At 46.9% G+C, this 20,228-nt stretch overlaps 1 protein-coding gene across 1 annotated transcript in view; it reads right to left on the bottom strand.

Annotated features, from left to right (window-relative positions):
- CLEC19A (C-type lectin domain containing 19A) overlaps positions 1–20,228 on the bottom strand; it is a 37,089-nt gene that overhangs the window by 8,485 nt on the left and 8,376 nt on the right. Inside the window, exons 2-4 of the mRNA XM_060260880.1 lie at positions 18,873–19,038; positions 18,318–18,411; positions 7,140–7,272 (exon numbers count right to left, since the gene is read on the bottom strand). Of these exons, the coding sequence (XP_060116863.1) occupies positions 7,140–7,272; positions 18,318–18,411; positions 18,873–19,038 (393 nt within the window). The remainder of the gene's footprint in view (positions 1–7,139; positions 7,273–18,317; positions 18,412–18,872; positions 19,039–20,228) is intronic.

The following is a 20,228-nucleotide window of genomic DNA, read 5'->3' as shown; positions in this document are numbered from 1 at the left end:
TGGTGGGAAAGTCCTGGCAGAGCGACATGATTTTATCTGCAAAATTTTTTGCAAAAGCCTCACAGCCTATTTCTAATTCTCTCACATTTGGTCTGCCTTGAGGCAGTGTTGTAAGGTTCCTAATTATACTAAATAATTGTGCCGGGCGCAAACTTGCAGACACAATCCTAGCCGCAAAGTAGTCCTTCTTTGCGGCTTTGACTGCCATCTCATAAGACCTCATAAACATTCTGTAACAAACACAAATATGAGCAGACTTTGGAGGATGGTGGAAGACAGGAGAGCCTGGCATGACTTGGTTCATGGGGTCGCAAAGGGTCGGACTCGACTGTGCGACTGAACAACAACAATGGTTTCTCAAGAGGTTCTAACATATATTATAGTTTTCCATTAGAAAAAAAAGGAAGACATTAGAATACAGTGGAGAATGGGTGCAATAAGATCTCGCTTCAGAGGATCTTGCTTGCCACGGGAAAGAGGCAGGCCATGTTGCTGCAGTGCGGCAGCTTGCGCGAAATCAGACAGAAGCGTTTTTCTACAAACCCCACCCCCCAGCAATACTTATAGTTATACTTATAGTTATATAGTTATACTTATAAGTTTTCTATAAGCAAAATTGCAAGTATTCCCAGTATTGTTGAGAAAACTTGCAAGCTGACATTCCCTGTGCTATCTTAGCACATGGACCTTCATATCAGAGAGAACTCAGTTCCTAATGAATAATAATAATAATAATAATAATAAATTTTATTTCTATCCCGCCCTCCCCACCTCAGCAGGCTCAGGGCGGCTAACAACATTTTATAAAAACATACAATAATAATAATAAAACCTTTAAGTTTAACAATATAAAACATCAACAATAAACTTAATAACATTAAAAACCAGTTCAATAAATACAGTTATTCTGCGGTATAGTTCTTCAACCGCGTTGGCGGCTCCTTAATTTCTGATCTTCCTAACAGTCCGGGTGTGCAAATTTGAAAAGGACGGTCTTGCAGGCCCTGCGGAACTGCTCAAGGTTCCGCAGGGCCCGCACCTCCTCGGGGAGTCGGTTCCACAGAGTAGGAGCCGCAATCGAGAATGCCCGTGCTCTGGTGCTCTGATATTTTATCTCCTTCGGCCCGGGGATGGTCATTAGATTTTTCCCAACTGACCTCAGTGCTCTCTGGGGTTCGTATGGGGAAAGACGGTCCCTCAGGTAGGCAGGTCCTCGGCCATATAAGGCTTTAAAGGTAACGACCAACACTTTGTACTGGACTCGGTATACAATCGGCAGCCAGTGCAGTTCACGCAGCCCCGGCTGTATATGCTCCCGTTTTGGGAGCCCCAGCAACAGCCTGGCTGCCGCGTTCTGCACTAGCTGCAGTCTCCGAGTCCGGCACAGAGGTAGCCCCAAGTAGAGGGCATTACAGTAGTCTAATCTTGAGGTGACCGTTGCGTGGATCACTGTTGCGAGGTCCCGGCGCTCGAGGAAAGGGGCCAACTGCCTTGCCCGCTTCAGATGGAAGAATGCTGACTTGGCAGTGGCTGCTATCTGGGCCTCCATTGATAGTGAAGGCTCCAGTAAAACACCCAGGCTCTTTACCTGGCGCGCTGCTTTCAATAGCGCACCATCGAAGGCCGGGAGAGCTATTTCCCTTCCCAGAGCGCCGCGACCCACGCAAAGGACCTCTGTCTTCGCTGGGTTCAGTTTCAGCCCACTCAGCCTGAGCCATGTCGCAACAGCCTGTAAAGCCCGGTCGAGATTCCCTGGTGCGGAGTCGGGCCAGCCGTCCATTAGTAGATAGAGCTGGGTGTCATCTGCATATTGATGGCAACCCAGCCCAAACCGCCGGGCAATCTGGGCGAGGGGGCGCATATAGATGTTGAACAACATCGGGGAGAGAACTGCTCCCTGAGGCACCCCGCAATCCAGTGTGCGCCTCCGGGACCGTTCCCCCCCAATAGCCACCCTCTGTCCCCGACCTAGGAGAAAGGAGGAAAGCCATTGCAAGGCCGACCCCTCAACCCCAATGTCGGCGAGGCGGCGCGTCAGTAGCCGATGGTCGACTGTATCGAATGCAGCCGACAGATCTAACAACATCAGCACCGCAACGCCGCCTCGGTCCAGTTGCCGTTGGAGGTCATCCACCAAGGCGACCAGCACCGTCTCCGTCCCATGGCCCGGCCGGAAGCCCGACTGACATGGGTCCAGGACAGAAGCGTCATCCAGAAACCTCTGAAGCTGCAACGCCACAGCCCTCTCAATAATTTTACCTAGAAACGGTAAATTAGACACCGGTCGATAGTTCGCCAATTCGGCCGGGTCTGCTGTAGCTTTTTTCAAGAGAGGGCGGACCAAGGCCTCTTTTAGGGGTGTTGGAAATTGCCCCTCTAAGAGGGACCTGTTTATGATGTCCCGTAAAGGACATCTAAGCTCCCCCTGGCAAGATTTAATCAGCCAGGAGGGGCAAGGGTCCAGATCACATGTTGTCGGGCGAGCAGCAGAGAGGATTCTGTCGACTTCCTCCAGGCTGAGCGGGTCGAAGTGGTCCAGCACTAAACCTGAAGACAGGCACGGAACCTCAATTTCACTCACTGTATCCAAGGTGGTAGGCAGGTCTTGGCGGAGCAACGAGATTTTATCTGCAAAATATCTCGCAAATGCCTCACAGCCTATTTCCAATTCTCTAACGTTTGGTTTGCCTTGAGGCAACGTTATAAGATCCCCGATTATTCTAAATAATTGTGCTGGGCGCGAGTTTGCAGATGCAATCCTGGTTGCAAAGTATTCTTTCTTTGCAGCCTTGACTGCCATCTCATAAGACTTCATAAACGTTCTATAGGATGTTCTCGTTGCTTCGTCCCGAGTATGCCTCCACTGCCTCTCTAGTCGTCTGAGCCCTTGCTTCAGCCGGCGCAACCCCAGGGTGTACCATGGGGCCAGCTTCGTACGAGGGCGTAGAGGACGCCGGGGTGCAATTTCGTCGATAGCCCTGGATAACTGGCCCTGCCAGATCTCCACCAGGTCATCGAGGGAATTGCCAGTGGGCCAAGGATCCCTCAGGACCGTTTGGAACCGTTCCGGGTCCATCAGGCCCCGAGGGCGAGCCAAAATAGGCTCTCCGCCCATACAGGGTTGGGGCAGCATCCCCATACGGGCCTTAAGGGCTAGGTGATCCGACCATGGTATCGCTTCTACGGCGATATCGTTCACCAAAATCCCGGACGCAAAGATCAGGTCTAATGTGTGCCCGGCCTGATGCGTGGGAGTCGTGACAAATTGAGAGAGTCCTAGTGTCGCCATGGACGACACCAGGTCCATCGCCTGAGTGGAGGCCGTGTCGTCGGCATGGACGTTGAAGTCACCCAGGACCATAAGCCTCGGGTACTCCAACGCCCAGCCCGCCACTGCCTCCAATAGTGATGGTAAGGCGTTGGCTGGTGCGTTAGGCGGACGGTACACCAGCCAAACTGCCAACCCCTCTCCAACATCCCACGCCAGACCGGCGCATTCAATCCCATCAATCTTTGGGCCCGGGAGAGCCCGAAAGGAGTAATCCTCCCGTATGAGTAGTGCTACGCCTCCCCCCCGCCCGCTACTCCGTGATTGGTGAAAGACCGAGTATCCCGGGGGGGACATCTGGGAGAGAGCTACTGTCTCCCCGTCCCTCACCCAGGTCTCGGTCACGCAAGCCAGGTCCACGTTCTGCTGTAGCAGAAACTCCCTAAGGGTTGCGGTCTTGTTATTTATGGACCTGGCGTTACATAACACCAATGACAGAGGCGAGCATTTCTTCTTAGACCCACTACCCGCCACCATTGGGATGGGAAGTAGACTGGAAGGTGGCCGAGCACCACTTTGTCTCTGTCTCCTTCCATTATATTTCTGTCTATTCCCACCGTCATATCTTCCCCTCCCCAGGAGCACTGGAATCCCCTGGCCGGACATCTGAATCAGCCCAAGATAAAGTCACCGGTATCACTCTCCACCTTGTCTCCACCTGCCACTTCTGTTTACCCTCCACACCAACCCCACCGATTCCTGATTGGTAACTCACTATTTATGTCTCAAGTTAATTTAGTAACCCTCCCAATCCACCTTACAATCAATTAGTTCGGATTCTACAATTTCATTGGTTCTTAAACTTATTAATAAATAATCCCTCCCCCCCATCCTAAATAATAAGTTAAGATTTTTTTTTTTTAAATCTGAATATTAATTTTATCGCTAATTGATTGATGAAATAATCTATAATTAAATTAACAATAATAATAATTAATACTACTAGCGAGTTAGCAGTCATTCATCCATGGGGTGTAAGTCCAGGCAGTCTATTGGGTCGTTATTGCACACTGCCCGTAGATGTTCTTCATTAGTAATGTTTACTAAGTTAGTCTCAATGATGATCTCGATGATGTTAAAATGCAGGTGCCGGTGGGATCAGGATGTTGGATCAGTTTCAGTGATGTTAAAGTGCGAGTGCAAATGGTGACCACTTCAGGCTTAATTCAGCCGCTCAGGCAGCTGTAGCCTGGCAGTCAGGGGAGGGGGGAGGCAAGTCCCCCTTGCGGTCTCTTGGCTGGTCCGGCGCTTCAGGTCTTCTCTGGCTCAGCGCTCAACCGGGGTTCCCCTGAGCCCCGTATAGGGCTTCTCTAACTGGGGATACCCGGCTGCTAAGTCAGTTGTGCCATTCAGCGCTTGCAGGCAGAGGGAGAGGGTGGGCGGGCCGGTGGGCGCGAGATGACAGGGGCGAAGGAGGAGGGGGGGGGAGCAGGGCGGGGGCAGAGGCATCCGCCAACGCCCTAGTCTTGGGGCTCACTAGCCTCTCCTCGGCTCCTCCACTCCCCGGGGCTCCGTTGATACTCCCCAGTCCTCCCAGCCGACGCCTGCGGTTCGTCTATGGCGCCCTCGGCCGGCCCCCACTCCGCGCCTCGACCGGCCCCTACTCCGCGCCGGTTCGTCTGCGGCGTCCTCGGTGGGTTCTTACTCCGCGCTCCCGGCCGTCCTCCCAGGCAGCGCCTCACGACGTTGTGTTTTCATCTGGGGTTTTGGTGCTTCCAGCTGACCTCCTTCTGATCCCCGCCCCGCGCCATACAAACAACAAGGTAGAGCAATACGCTATTTTTACCCAGTCTGTATATTTGTCACAGTGGCTTGACAGACAGGTCAGAAGGCCAACCACAAGTCAGATCAACAGGACCACAGAAGGTATGCAACAATTGAAAAGCAATGAAATGGAGAACATAAAAGAAGCCATGTTGGATCAGGCCAATGGCCCATCCAGTCCAACACTGTGTCACACAATGGTGAAAAAGAACCAGGTGCCATCAGAAGATCCATCAGTGGGGCCAGGACATTAGAAGCCCTCCCACTGTGCCCCCCCCACCCAAGCACCAAGAATACAGAGCATTACTGCCCCACACAGAGTTCCATCAATACACTGTAGCTATAGCCACTGATGGACCTCTGCTTCATATGTTTATCCAATCCCCTCTTGAAACTGTCTATGCTTGTAGCCACCATTAGAAAGACCACCAATCCTAGAAAGATTAGGTATCTTTCTAGGAGCTGAAATACATATTGGATTTCAGAGCAGTCTGTCTACAGCAGGGGTGGGGATAGGGTTGCCAAGTCCAATCCCAGAAATATCTGGGGACTTTGGGGGTGGAGCCAGGAGACTTTGGGGGTGGAGCCAGGAGACACTGGGGTGGAGCTAGGGGGGGGGAAACAGCGCCAGGGAGCGTGGCGAGCCGCCCCGTCTCGGAGCGGGCGACGCCGCTGCGCAGCTGCCCCCTCTTCTCCGCTCGCCATGGCTGCTCCTCCGAGATGGGCTCAGGCTGAGCCCATCTCGGAGGAGCAGCTGCGGTGGGGCGGGGGGGGGGGGGCGGCAGCGGCCTTGCCCGCTCCGCCTCTGGGGTGGAATCGGAGGGGGGGGTGGAGGCGGGCCGGGGGTGTGGCGAGCCGCGAGTCTGGGTCCTAGAAGGGCCCGGATTCGCGGCTCGCCATGCTCCTGGCCTGCCTCGCCCTCCCCTTCTCTGGTTTTGCCTGCGCTGCTGCCGCCGCTTGGCTGCTCCTCCGAGATGGGCTCAGCCTGGGCCCATCTCGGAGGAGCAGCTGCGGTGGGCGGGGAGGAGGCGGCAGCGGCGCGGCGGCCTCGCCCGCTCCAGGATCGGGTGGCTCGCCATGCTCCCTGGCGCCGTTTCCCCCCTCCCCCCACTTCCGTTTTTTTGGGGAGCGGGGGAAGAGGGTGGAAATCCTGGGGTCCCCCGCCAGGGCGGGAGGGTTGGGAAGCCTAGGTGGGGAACCTTTTTTTCTGCCAAGGGCCATATGGATATTTATAACATCATTTGCGGGCCATTAAAAACTATCAACTTAAAAAACAGTGTTCTGCTGAGGGAGAATAATTCAGAATTAATGCAAATAATTGTTTTCCTATTTGAAGTCATGTGGGGAGAGCCTAATCTCTCTCTCACACACACACACAAACCTGGCCTGCCACCCTGGGCAAATGCATAGGTCCAGGGCTTTTTTGCAGAAAAAGTCCAGCAGGACTCAGTAGTATATTAGACCACATCCCCTAATATTAGCATATTAGGTCACACTCATTAGCATATTAGGCCACACCATCTGGGATAATCAAGTGCAAACTGAACTGTGACAGTAACGTTTCCAGGCTCTGCAGCAAGTCTGGCTGGCCAGCCAGGCCCCAGGGAGGCTGCCGCACAGTACATCTGGGCCCTGTGATCCCTGCCAGGCCCTGGGGAGGCTGCTGCATGGCATGGCTGGGCCCCACAATCCTCACTGGCCAGCCAGGCCCCAGGGAGGCTGCCACATGGCAATCTATGCATCTGTCCAGCAATCCTTGAGGGCTACTCACGGTGACCTCGAGGGCTGTATATGGCCCTCGGGATGGAGATTCCCCACCCCTGGTCTGCAGCATGCCCACCTGGCCTTCTTGCTCATTCTAAAAGAGAAAACAGGAGGGTTTTTCCCCACTACTCCCCAAAATATCCATTTTTTCTGGGGTTTTTCCCATATTCCTCCAACATTCAAATTTAAAAAAAAAAAATTAAAAAAGGTCTTGGGAGAAAAGCCCACTACCCCACCACCAAATTTTTCCTTTTCTCTAGTACAATATGCACATACCACCTACCACTGCTGTATCTGTACCAGATCTGAACACAGTCTTCATCCTCCGGTTTAGAGAGGATCCCATCATCTGGCTGGCTGCCGTCCCAGTAGTTATAATCATACGATGAGCCGTCTGTCCATTCAAAATTGCTTTCCTGCCAAGGAGATCACCAGGGAGTTAGGAATGGAAAGGGCGCTGAAATTATGTCATCATGGCCTTCATCCAACAGAGGTGGGAAATCAAAGGATGAAGATATGGGGCTCATCCTGGGAACGCTGATATTCAGCCTTGTAACTGGAGCCAATGAGGAATTATACCTGGATAACACCCAAGGGGGAGTGGCCATTCAAATCAGGCTGTCCATCAGGAAGAGACAGCCCATCAAAGGAACTCTATTGCCTACCCAGATGGCCAATTTTCTCGTGGTGCATTCAGCTCCAATCAGCACCACTTAATCTAATTAAGCCGGCAACATACCTTACAAAAGGTAGACCATTGGACTTCCAGGGTTGAAAAATGCCGATCTGAACTGCTTCTCAGAAGGGGAGCAGGCTGAAACTTCTGTTCGGGGTAGTGAAAGGCAATTTAATGCCTACTGCCTACTTTTCTCAGTCAGAGATCAGTCCAAGATATGCACAGGAAACTTTGAGGAGATTTACCTTGGCTAAAAGGGGGTCCAGGGGGGGCTCCTTTGGGGGGTCTCTGGAGATAAGTTGCATTTTCATCATCTGCTAAAGTTTCCAGAGTCATTTATTTGACAAAAGCTCGACAGGATCCTAATCTTCTTTGATACTACTAAACATCTAAAGCTACACAAGACCAGTGTTGATCTGGATAACTACAGAAAAGGTACAGATCGCTATCTTTCATTCCGGGACTAATTAAAGTTAAACAAAATAAAATCAGAAGGTGGGAAATTAAAATCTAGAAAGCTTGGAAGAAGAAGGGGAGAAGGGGCAAAATGTGGACTTTGTAAATTTAAAGGACAGCACTAAAAAGTGGAAAGGAATTTGTTTGGTGGTCTACTTGCAGCTTTTGAGAAAAAGCCCCATCATCATAGAATTGCAGCTCTCACAGTCAACACAGGAAATACCGTATTTTTGCTCCATAAGACGCACTTCCCCCCCAAAAAAAGTGTGGGGGGGAAGTGTGTGCGTCTTAAGGAGCGAATAATGCAAAAAAGTCAGGCCCGCTGGTTGCCTCAAGCCGCCCCATCACCTGTCCGGCGAGCGGCAGCAGCAGCAGGAGGAAGGGGGCACCTTCGCTTTCCACGCCCTGAGGAAGGAGGCCGTGCGGAAGATGGCTGCAGCAGTCCCGCCGTGCGCAACAAGCCCCACTGGGTGCTGGAGCTGGCCCGGAAGCCACCGCTGCCTCCCCCCGCCGCCGCCCCACCCCAGAGGCCTAGGCCCAGCGACGAGGCCGGAGCAACTCACACGGCGCCAGCCAAAGAGGGCGGTAAAGGTCGAGGCGCAAACCCGGTGAAGAGAAGCCCGAAGAAGCAGTGCCTCCACTCCAACCGGCCTCAGCCGGAGGAAAGAGAGAGCCATCTTCCACACGGCCTCCTTCCTCGGGGGAGGGGGGCGATCTGCTGCCCATGCCTCCCAGCGCAAAGAAGCCCGGGCAGAGGCAGTGGATCGCCCCCCTCCCCCGAGGAAGAAGGCCGTGCAGAAGATGGCTGCAGCAGCAGCCACGACAGCAGCCGCTGCCAACGTCCCACCTCAGAGGCCTAGGCCCAGCAACGAGGCCGGGGCGACTCACACGGTGCTGGCCAAAGAGGGCGGTCAAGGTTGAGGTGGGACCCCGGTAAAGACAAGCCCGAAGAAGTGGCGCCTCCACTCCGACCAGCCTCAGCCTGAGGAAAGAGAGAGCCATCTTCCGCACGGCCTCCTTCCTCAGGGCGTAGAAAGCGAAGGCACCCCCCTTTCTCCTCCTCCTGCTGCTGTGACCGCGGGCGCAGCGCCTGGGATTCCGGTGGCCAACTTCATGCGCAGCAACGCACCTTTACACATGCAGAGTTGCGCGCGGCGGGGGATCCCGCAGGCGAGTGAGCGCAACCTCCAAATCTGCCTTCCCTCCCCCTCCGTGCCTTTGCACTCAGAGAAAGGGCGAACACTTCCCACCCCCCATCTCTTCCTGGATCATCCTCAACAGACCGTCATAATAGTCATGATTACTACTCTCCTGGTCACCGCGCCACCATCACCATTCCTTTCATGCTCCCTCACCCATTTCCCCCCGAAACGGCTCCTTTGCAAAGATGTACGACTGCATGGAGGCGTTCGCCGTCATGCCAAGGCAACTCTACGATGTTACCAACCGGAGCGCCTGCTTGCTGTGGAAGTCGAGCATCAGCCTGTGCTTCGTGGGCTTGGATCCCTTCGGGTGGCCCCAGCCTGCCAGCTTGCAATGTAGGTGACCCTCCCTCCCCGCCCCAGCGCGCAGATCCAAGCTTGGCTCGGGCTCTCTCTTTGGGGAGAGGCTGGTGGGAGGGATGGACTGGTTGGAGGGATTGTTGGCATCGAGTGCCCATGTGGGTGGGGTTGGGAATTCCCTCCTCCCCTCCCTATTGCAACCACGTGTGGGCGTGGAGCACGAGTGGATCGGCATGGGCATCCTCCTAGAGAGCACTGTTTTCTGTGCATGTGTGTGTGTGTGTGTACATTCTGTGTGTGTTGTATTGTGCAAAGCTGACTGGTGGTTCAGAGTTCCAATTTTTTTTTCCAACTTTCCCCCACTCCGACCGGCCTCAGCCTGAGGAAAGAGAGAGCCATCTTCCACACGGCCTCCTTCCTCGGGGGAGGAGGGCAATCCACTGCTCGCGCCTTCCAGCGCAAAGAACCCCGGGCCGGGGCAGGGGGGGAGGCGCTCCAGGTGGGCAGATGGCGGGCACCAGGGCTGAGCCCCCTGATGGCTGCTCCCGGCCCAAGCCCTTGGCCCTGGCGGCGGGGGCAGGGGGAGGCGGCGGTGGCTTCCGGGCCAGCTCCAGCACCCGGTGGGGCTTGTTGCGCGCAGCGGGGCTGCAGCGGATCGCCTCCCTCCCTCGAGGAAGGAGGCCGTGCGGAAGATGGCTCTCTCTTTCCTTAGGCTGAGGCCGGTCGGAGTGGAGGCGCCACTTCTTTGGGCTTGTCTTCGCCGGGTTCCCACCTCAACCTTGACCGCCCTCTTTTGCCAGCACCGTGTGAGTCGCCCCGGCCTAGTCGCTGGGCCTAGGCCTCTGGGGTGGGACGTTGGCAGCGGCTGCCACGGCTGCTGCTGCAGCCATCTTCTGCATGGCCTCCTTCCTCGGGGAAGGGGGGGTGATCCTCTGCCTCCGCCCGGGCTTCTTTGTGCTGGGAGGCGCGGGCAGATCGCCCCCCTCCCCCGAGGAAGGAGGCTGTGCGGAAGATGGCTCTCTCTTTCCTCAGGCTGAGGCCGGTCGGAGTGGAGGCGCCACTTCTTCGGGCTTGTCTTCGCCGGGTTCCCGCCTCGACAGCCCTCTTTGGTTGAAAGGTGGGGGAATGAGACGTGCAGGTTTGGAAGTGGGTTGGAGTGTGGCTCGGGTGTAAGGAGGCGATAAATGAGGATGGAGATTGCGGTGGAAAAGAGAAAGGAAAGAACAGAAGAGAAGTGAAGTGAAAAAGAAGCAAAGTGAAGGAGTAGAGGTTGGTGAAGAGGAGGTGGAAAGTAAGACGCTGAGGAGTAAAGGAATAAAGGAAGTAGATCCAGAATCATTTTGGAAAGACTAAAAAGATTGTAAAGGAGGAAGAGACGGTTCTGAGCTAGCACAGCTGTCTTTTCCTTGAAGAGGGGCGGATAAGGCGTGCATCGGAAGAACAGGAATAAAGGTGTATATTTATTTTAACTGCTGTAAAGTCTAGGTTAGTTAAAATGGCGCAGAGAGGTGAAATCTGAATTGCAAAGGATACCAGGAAGAAGACAGAAGGAGAAGGGCGGAGCAAGAGAGGAGGACTTGATTTTCTTGCGTCAATCATTGAAAGGCAGTTCTTAGCGTTGCGCGGCTGCCTCTCTCTTGAAGAACGGGCTAGCAAGCAGAAACGGCGTAGATGATCTCAACATGAGTAGTGCATATTATGACTGAATGGTTGTATTACGTGAAAGTGAATCTGAACTGAATTTATGTTAATCATGTTAATCATGTGAACTAGTTGAAATGCATTATGATAATGAAATGAAATATGAATTTAAGGCAGATGTTAATTAAGTGAACTGTATATTAATTGATAAATTGAAAAGAATGAAGGTATTATATTCAGATTTGCTAATAGTATATCTTTTAAAGATTAAAAAAAAGGGAGAGAGAGCGAGAGAGGCTAAGAAATATTGGTAATATTGGTAATAAGATAGTAGGAAATAGTAGTAGCTTCTTGACGCAATGGAGGCAAAGATAAAAACAGGTCAAGGGACCTCACCAGGAATGAGTAAATCGGTAGCCTCAGCATTAAACCAGGATGTATAGAAAAATTTCAAAGCATAATGATGGCCGGTTTTAAGCAAAATCAAGAGGCATTAGAGGAAATTAAAATAGAACTTAAGGAGGAAATTAGAAAGACAAACGATAAAGTGGAAGAATTCCAAAAACAGCTTCTAATTAACAATCAACAAATGCAAAAGTTATCAATCAAAGTGGATAAATTAGAGGATAAAGGAAACGTGCTATCTGGTACATTACAGGAATATAAATCTAAATGTTTGGACCTTGAGGACAGAATGGCTAGAATAGAAATGCGGCTTATATTTTAAGGCTTCAAAATATTCCTGAAGAGAGAGGGGAAGACTTTTACAAAAAAATCAATGATATTTTCATGTCAGAAGAAGAAGTAGAATTGATAAAAGGTCTAAGACAAGAAAATAGACTGGGCTAGAAGGGTCTCATCCATGTACACGAAAAAATTGAATCTCCCAAGAGAAGTACATGTTAAATTTATGAAGATATCTACTTGTGAAGAAATTCTGAAATTAGCTAAGGAAACAGAATTAAAATGGGAAAGTAATAAAATTAAAATATTGAAAGATGTACCCTGGATGGTAAGACAGAAAAGGAATGGATATAAGAAGTTGACTTCTTGGCTGATGGATCAAGAGATCCAATTTAGATGGCTGGTTCCAGAAGGCATCTTTTTTACATAACAAATAAAAGATTTAACGTAACATCGTCAACAAAGCTGCAAGACTTTTGGGCTAAATATGTTGAAGCAGATACTCGAGAATCTGAGATGGAAGAGGGGGAAGAAACTGAAGATGGACAAAAGATCACCAGAAAAAAGAAAACAAGAATGAAGACAAGATTACAAGCGCAGAAAGAACAAGTAAGGATAACAGATAGTAACATAGTGATGGAATAATGGGGAAAGCAGGGCTTCAAATCATCTCTATAAACGTTAATGGATTAAATCTGCCGCAAAAAAGAAGGAAGATTTTTCATTTACTTAAAAAACTTCAAGCTGACATAATATGTCTACAAGAGACTCCTGTGAACAAAAAAAATATTAATTTACTCCAAAATAAAAGATTGGATCAATTTTATGTCTCAGCGGTTCAGAAGAAGAAGAGAGATGTTGGAATATATGTTAAAAAACAGATTGAAACAAAGTGGCTGTACAACGATGACTCTGGCAGAATCCTCTTGATTGAAATAGGATATAATGGTGGGGAAATGCTGCTTGGGAACATATATGCACCAAATGACAATCAATAAAAATTTTACAAAAATTTGCATCAGAAAATTACTGAATTTGACTACCAAAATTATTGTATAGTAGGTGACTACAACGCTGTTTTTGATTTGGAAAAACAAATATTAAAAAATCACGTACTCAACTTCCTAAAGCTTTCTTCAGAATGGCAGATGAGTTAAACTTAATTGATGCATGGAGAACAAAAAAATCCCCTAACGAATGATTTTTCCTTTTATTCAGATAGGCATAAATCTTGGTCAAGGATTGACATGGCATGGATTTCAATATCTTTAGCACCATTGTTGGAAGAAGCCAGTATATTACCTAGAACGTTTGCTGACCACAGTCCAATTCAAATTGTATTTCAAAATAGGCTGATATACTATTTCAAAATACTATTTTGAAATAGTATTTCAAAATAATCCACAATGGTCGTTGAACTTACAGATCTTGAAAGATAAAGTGTTTATAGAAGAAGCCAGTGAAGAAATAAAAATGTTCTTTAACTATAATCGGGAAGAAGATACACCAATACAAACAATATGGGATGCGTTTAAAGCCTTTTTTAGAGGTATCGCGATAAGATACTCGTCAAGAAGGAAGAGAAAAAGAACAGAAACCTATAAACAATTGATAGGAACACTAGCTAAGCAGGAGAAAGCATTAAAAATGAAGGATACAAAGGAAGTTAGAATGAAAATCCAAAATACTCAACATCAGATAAACTTATTACTGAACGAAGAAATAGAAAAAAAATTGAAGTGGGCGAAACAGAATTTTTTTTGAAAATGCAAACAAAACTAGTAGATGGTTGGCATCCAAATTAAGAAAAGAAAGGGAAAGGAAAATAATATCATTAAAAAATGAAAATCAAGAAGAAGTCACCCAAAGAATACAAATTGAAGGGGTTATTAGACAGTATTACCAGAAATTATATAAAAAAGGGAAGGTCAGAAGCACAGCAAGACGAGTATATTAAACACGCTAATATAAAGGACATTTCAGAAGAATAGCAAAAAATTTTAGAAAAACCAATAACAATGCAAGAAATTGTTGACGGATAAGAATCCAGAAAACTGTGAAAACACCTGGTCCAGATGGCATTCCAGCTGAATTTTATAAATGCTTTGAAGATATATTATTGGACCCATACAAGAAAGTGATAGAAGCCATCAAGGAAACTTCTAAAGTCCCTGACTCATGGAATGATGCTTCGATTTCACTAATATATAAAGAAGGAACGGAACCGACAGAGATCAAAAATTACAGACCAATTTCACTCTTGAATTCAGATTATAAAATCTTTGCAACTATCCTGGCAAGCAGATTGAAGAGGATTATATCAGATGTTGTACACGAAGATCAAACTGGCTTCATCCCGAAACGACAAATGAATCAGAATATAAGATACATTTTGAACATACTGGAATACTATAGAGAACACCTGGAAAAACAAATGGCATGTATTATGCTAGATGCTGAGAAAGCCTTTGATAACGTGAGCTGGGAATTTATTTTAAACTCTTTAAATGCTATAAGATGTGGAGAAAATTTCAGCAAATTGGTTAAGGCTATTTATACTACGCAAAAGGCAAGAATAAAAGTTAATGGGAATCTTTCAGAATATATATCTATTGAGCAAGGTACTAGACAAGGCTGCCCACTTTCACCCTTACTTTTCGTGTTAGCACTGGAGTTCCTGATCTGAAAAGAATATATAATAAAAATAATTGCAGAATTTTTGGAGGAAGATCCTGAAGGGACTAGAAATATGTATGACTATATGTATAGAGTGAACTCACTTTATGCCAAAAAAAATAATCTACCAAGATATGTGGTTATAAGATATATGGCAAAAGAAATGGTGGGAAAGATCATGAATAAAAACTTTGAAAAGACATTGATAGTGGGAGGCAGCAGAGTAAGAATTATGAAGGAGTTGCCAAGACAAGTGATAAATGACAGAAGAGCATACAAGAAACTGGCAGAAAAATTACAGGACAATGAAATGAGGTATAGATGGATAATACCTGAAGGTCTGAGCTTTGAACTTCAAGGAAAAAGAATTACAATTACAAACACACAGGAACTGCGTAGATTATGTGAAGAACATAAAGAATTTGCACCATGATGGATTACAAATTATTATCTTGGAAAGTAAATGTGTCAAGCATGAGATTTCAAAATAACTAGTCCTTGGATATTGAAACAAAGTTAGGTTTATTGATAATCCATGTGGCTCATTCGAACTGAAGATTGGGACTGTTACTTTGTAACACTAGAATACAAGCTTTAAAATGGCACATCAAAGGTTCTATAAACAATCCTACATTTACATGTGAAATTCACACTATGGGTCCCTAACCCTAACTATATTGCGGCTAGCACATCCTGGGTTCAGGCCTTGCTAGGCCTGGGAACGGGTCCCAGGAGGTCTTATCTTCAAAGAGGACATTCCTGCATCTGTTAGTTAAAAGTGAAAGAAGAAAGGCGGGGGTTGCTACTTTGATGTGCTTTAGCTTTGGGGTTAGTAGCATTTCTACAATCTGAATTCTCTAACATAAAAATAACAATTCTAAGGTCTGAGTTCTGTAATATAGAAGGGGTATACAATGCTTGACAAAATGGACTAAATTCACCACAAAAAAGAAAGGCAACGTTTCATTGGATTAAAAAGCAAAATTGTAATATAATCTGTTTACAAGAAGTACATATCAAACAAAAGGATTATAAATTTTTATGGAATAAGCAATTGGGACTAGAATTTAATTCATTGGATGAACAGAAGAAAAGGGGAATGATGTTTTATATTAAACAAGAATTGGAGCCGAAATTAGTGTTTAAAGATAAAAATGGAAGATTTGTAGCAGTAGAAATAATATTAAATGCAAAAAAACCGTTGTTATTAGGACTGTATGTACCAAATGGAGCAAAGGATGTTTTTAAAAAAGACATTATACAACAATTTGATGAAGTGACATATGATCAAGTTTTGATAATGGGCCTTGTAAGCGCTTGGAGGATTGGCTACCTCAGGGGTATGTGGCCTAATGTGCAAAGGAGCTCCTGCTAGAATTCAACCCTGCCCATCTGAAATCTGCTTCCGTCACTGCGGACAGAGGGCATTGTTTGAAGACATGCCAAGTAGAGTCAATGATTAAAAACTGCAATTACAACTTAAATATTGTCAAAAATACATGTGTGAATCATCAACTAGTTAAAATCAATTATGGGCCTGATTGTAGCCTCATACAGAATAAAGGTGTACAATACAGACAAGTAAGACCGATTGCGACCAAAATACAGACGCGTTTCAGCCAAACCAGCCTTCTTTGGCAATATTTGAACATATAGGCTCAGGCAATTAGTTAATCAACATAGGACCAAAAATGGAGATTTATAATTACAATCGACACACAGTCTGATATTGGGAGGCCTCATGAAGTATCGCTTTGTGTGATATCTGTCCTGAATAATATTACTATTGGGAAGCCTTCCTATTTTGGTCCAGAAGATACAATCGAGTCAGTCAATGTACCATAATGTAGTGCGTGCCACTACACGTTTTTAACTAGTTGATAATAAATGCATGTGTTTTTCATACTGCTTAAGTTGTAATTACAGTTTTTTAATTACTGGCCCTCTACTTGGTATGTAAATGAACCTTTCAGGTACTTGATTCATTTGTTTGGGTGAAGTCCCCTGCTCCACTTTTTTCTCTTTTTTCAGGGCTCATTGTTTGGCCAAGGCAAGCAATGCTCTCCAGATAGCTGACTTCTCTGAATGCAGAAATACTCAGAAACCCCTGAAGAAGTCCAAAGACCAGGGCTTTTTTTTAAAAAAATTATTTATTTATTTAGAGTAGGAATGCATAGGAATGCAGTTCCAGCAGACTTGGCGCCAGGGGGTGTGGCCTAACGTGCAAATGAGTCTCTGCTGGTTTTTTCCTACCAAAAAAAGCCCTATGTGAAACAACGGTGATGTTGGGTGTGTGGCCTAATATGCAAATGAGTCCCTGCTGGGCTTTTCCTACCAAAAAAAGTCCCGTGTGAAACAACAATGATGTCAGGGGGTGGGGCCTAATATGCAAATGCATTCCTGCAGGGCTTTTTCTACAAAAAGAAAGCCCTACCAAGGACAACAGACTTTTCCTGGACCGTTTTGTTGGTCCTGCTTAAATCAGAAGGCCCCATGAGGATGTTGCTGGGAAACCAGGAAAGGAAAGGTCCCCTGTGCAAGCACCAGTCGTTTCTGACTCTGGGGTGACATTGCTTTCACGACGTTTTCACGGCAGACTTTTTATGGGGTGGTTTGCCATTGCCTTCCCCAGTCATCTATGCTGGGAAACCAGGAAGAGCCCCCTTATATCATTCACTGCCATATGGTGATGGCTGCTAGTTTAGAACCAAACCAGATGGGAGACTTGCAATTCTGTAAATGGAGCTCTCACTGTATTGCCCTGCACTCCTTCGCTTGACAAATATGAGGCAGGCCATGGCCCGGTTCTGACTGGAACCATAAGGAAAGCCTGGTCCCCCTCCAGTGTTATGTTTTCTTGATCTCAAGTGGCCCCATGGAACCACCATCAGCCTTGTTTAATGGCTATTTCAGGACAGGGAAATGGTGCCATCTCCCCTCAAAGTCCTGATCAGAACTAGTTCCCTAAGGCACCTAAAATCTGGAAGGAAAAAATAGCAAGAATACCAGTCAGAGAACATAAACACCTCATCTGGTTGGTTCTTAATGTTTTTTTCAAATGGTTGGGGCAACTTCCTAGGTCATGGGTCTATCAGTGACTGTTAGCCATGATAGATAAATGTTTTCAGGGAGAATAACTCTGAACACTTCTAAACTAGTGAGAGAGAGATAATACCAATGTGTTAATGTGAATGGAACAGCTGTCATGTGGAACTCAGTGAATACATGATTTGACCTTTTGGAATACAGTTGATGTTACCACATGAAATCCATCTGATAAAGATTATCAAAATGCTGGCTTCCGTCTGGGAGCTGCGACTGATCCTTCTTCATGAGTCTTCTTTAGATCTTTCGGATCTGTGAACTGTTATTTTCACCACTCTTTTTGGTGGGAGTCATTGAGTTGGAAGGAATATTGTACTTTTCAGCAGACTGAATTTTCTTCCTATATGAGAATTCAGCCAGATTAACTTCCTTACACTGGAGTGTGTTAAACTGTTGGAATGTATATGATGTAATTATAAGTTGTATCAGCAGTGATTCCTTCAGAGCTTTTTTTGTAGCAGGAACTCTTTTGCATATTAGGCCACACACCCCTGATGTAGCCAATCCTCCAAGAGCTTACAGAGCTCTTCTTACGGGGCCTACTGTAAGCTCTTGGAGGATTGGCTAGATCAGGGTGTGTGTGGCCTAATATGCAAAGGAGTTCCTGCTACAAAAAAAGCCTTGGATTTTTTGTAGCATCTTTACTGCAATGGTTTTATATTTGTTGGAGCTTAATTGCATTCCCTGTGGTACTCTTTTTGATATAATATCATTTTCTTACCTGTCTTAGGTCGTTCAGCCCCATCCAGATATCAGTGGGTATTCCAGGTACGCGGCTGTTTACCAAGTCATATACGAATACATTCTCTTCCCAGCTGCCAAACAAATAGGAACATGTAGGATGAAGAGGAAATCCACCAGAGGATTGGTGTAATGAGTAAACAATACTGCTTAGTACCAGGCAATGTGCCAGAAGAACAAATGATATAACACACTGCAGCACCTGGTGTCTACAAAACTTGAGTGGTTTGGAGAAAAGGAGGCAGTATTGTATAACGGTTGCATCCTCAGCCTGGGGCCAGGGAGATCCACCCACCCACCCCAGTTGAGATTTTCACTTGAATGTCCCAGCAGAAGCCGCCATCTTGAGTTCCAGAGGCTACTCTTGTATGGCAATCATGTCAACCCAACACTGTCTGGAAGAAGGCCTTACTCCCAGCCTATGCTGGAGGAAACTCCCTCGTTAGGTATTTCCCAAACTCTAGCTATGTGCAAGAAGGTTGCCAGGCTGGTCAAAATGGATTTGACACAAGGACTGTCGCTGTTCAATCCTTACCTGTGAATGGAAGCGAGCTTGGCTGATTTGAGACCAATGGAAAACTCTGCACAGTACAAATCTGCCTCAGCCCACGTTTTATTGATGGGGAAGTATCTGTAGCAGTATCCTTCAAATTCGGTCCAGAAGAGAGGACAAGAGTAAGACAAGATTGGCTCTGGCAAAGCTGGGGGAAACAAGGGGGGGAAAATCTGTTAGAGGTGGTGTACCCAGGACTGTTAGCTGATATCCATACTGTTAGAGGATGCCTACAGGGTTGTGGCTGATTTCTTATTCAACAGGCCCACTATAGTCCCAGCTGGGTTACCAAGAAACAAATGGAGCACCAATGTTGCTTCCTACCTCAACAAAAGCTTTCAGAACTCTGCTGTCAAGTTTAAATGGCTCTGTGTATTTTAAATGTGTATATCTTGTTATAATGGAAGCTGATAGAATCATAGAGTTGGAAGGGACCTCCAGGGTCATCTAGTCCAACCCCCTGCACAATGCAGGAAACTCACAAGTACCTTCGCCTAAATTCACAGGATCTTCATTGCTGTCAGATGGCCATCTAGCCTCTGTTTAAAAACCTCCAATGGGCTGGAATACATTTTGATGCTGGAATACATTTTGCTTGACTTTAAGACTGTACTGGACTCTTGTCAAATTCTGAATAGATATATAGTTATTTTTCAAGTCACCTTGGTTAAATAAATATTAATTTTGAAAACTTACTTCTGCCTTACCTTTTCCTATGCACTCTGACATGCTCAGAGTCCAGATACATAGGAGACTTGGCTTTAAGTTCATTTAAGCATAAAGACTATAGCTTAACTGAAGCTATAGGAAAATGAGGGTAAAAATATTGTCATAGATAACAACACTCTCTGACCCTGGAAGAGTAGAAGAAGATATTGGATTTATACCCCACCCTTCATTCTGAATCTCAGAGTGACTGCTTTATCTTTCTCCCCCACAACAGACACTCCGTGAGGTAGGTGGGGCTGAGAGAGCTCTCTCAGAAGCTGCCCTAACCCTCTAAGTTTCAAAAGGATTGGACAAGTAGGTCCAATTGTATGAGCCCCAAAAGAAGGTGCCCCTGTCCTTCATTATTTCCAATGGAGGGAAGGCAGTTAAAAGGTGTGCAGTCCCTTTAAATTTGATAGCCAAAATTCCCTTTGGAGTTCAGTCATGCTTGTCACAACCGGGCTCCACCCTCAAAGTCTTCTGGCTCCACCCCCAAAGTCCCCAGATATTTTTTGAATTGGACTTGGCAACCTTAAGCTCTGGTGGTATATCCTCAACACACTTCTTCTCGTAAAATATTTGTTGCAGGTAACACTTGTCACTTCCTATTCGTCTTGGGAAGTGCTTGAG

The sequence above is a fragment of the Heteronotia binoei genome, chromosome 20 (assembly GCF_032191835.1).
Source record: "Heteronotia binoei isolate CCM8104 ecotype False Entrance Well chromosome 20, APGP_CSIRO_Hbin_v1, whole genome shotgun sequence".
Lineage (NCBI taxonomy): Eukaryota > Metazoa > Chordata > Lepidosauria > Squamata > Gekkonidae > Heteronotia > Heteronotia binoei.
This window is presented reverse-complemented; position numbering and strand designations above follow the sequence as displayed.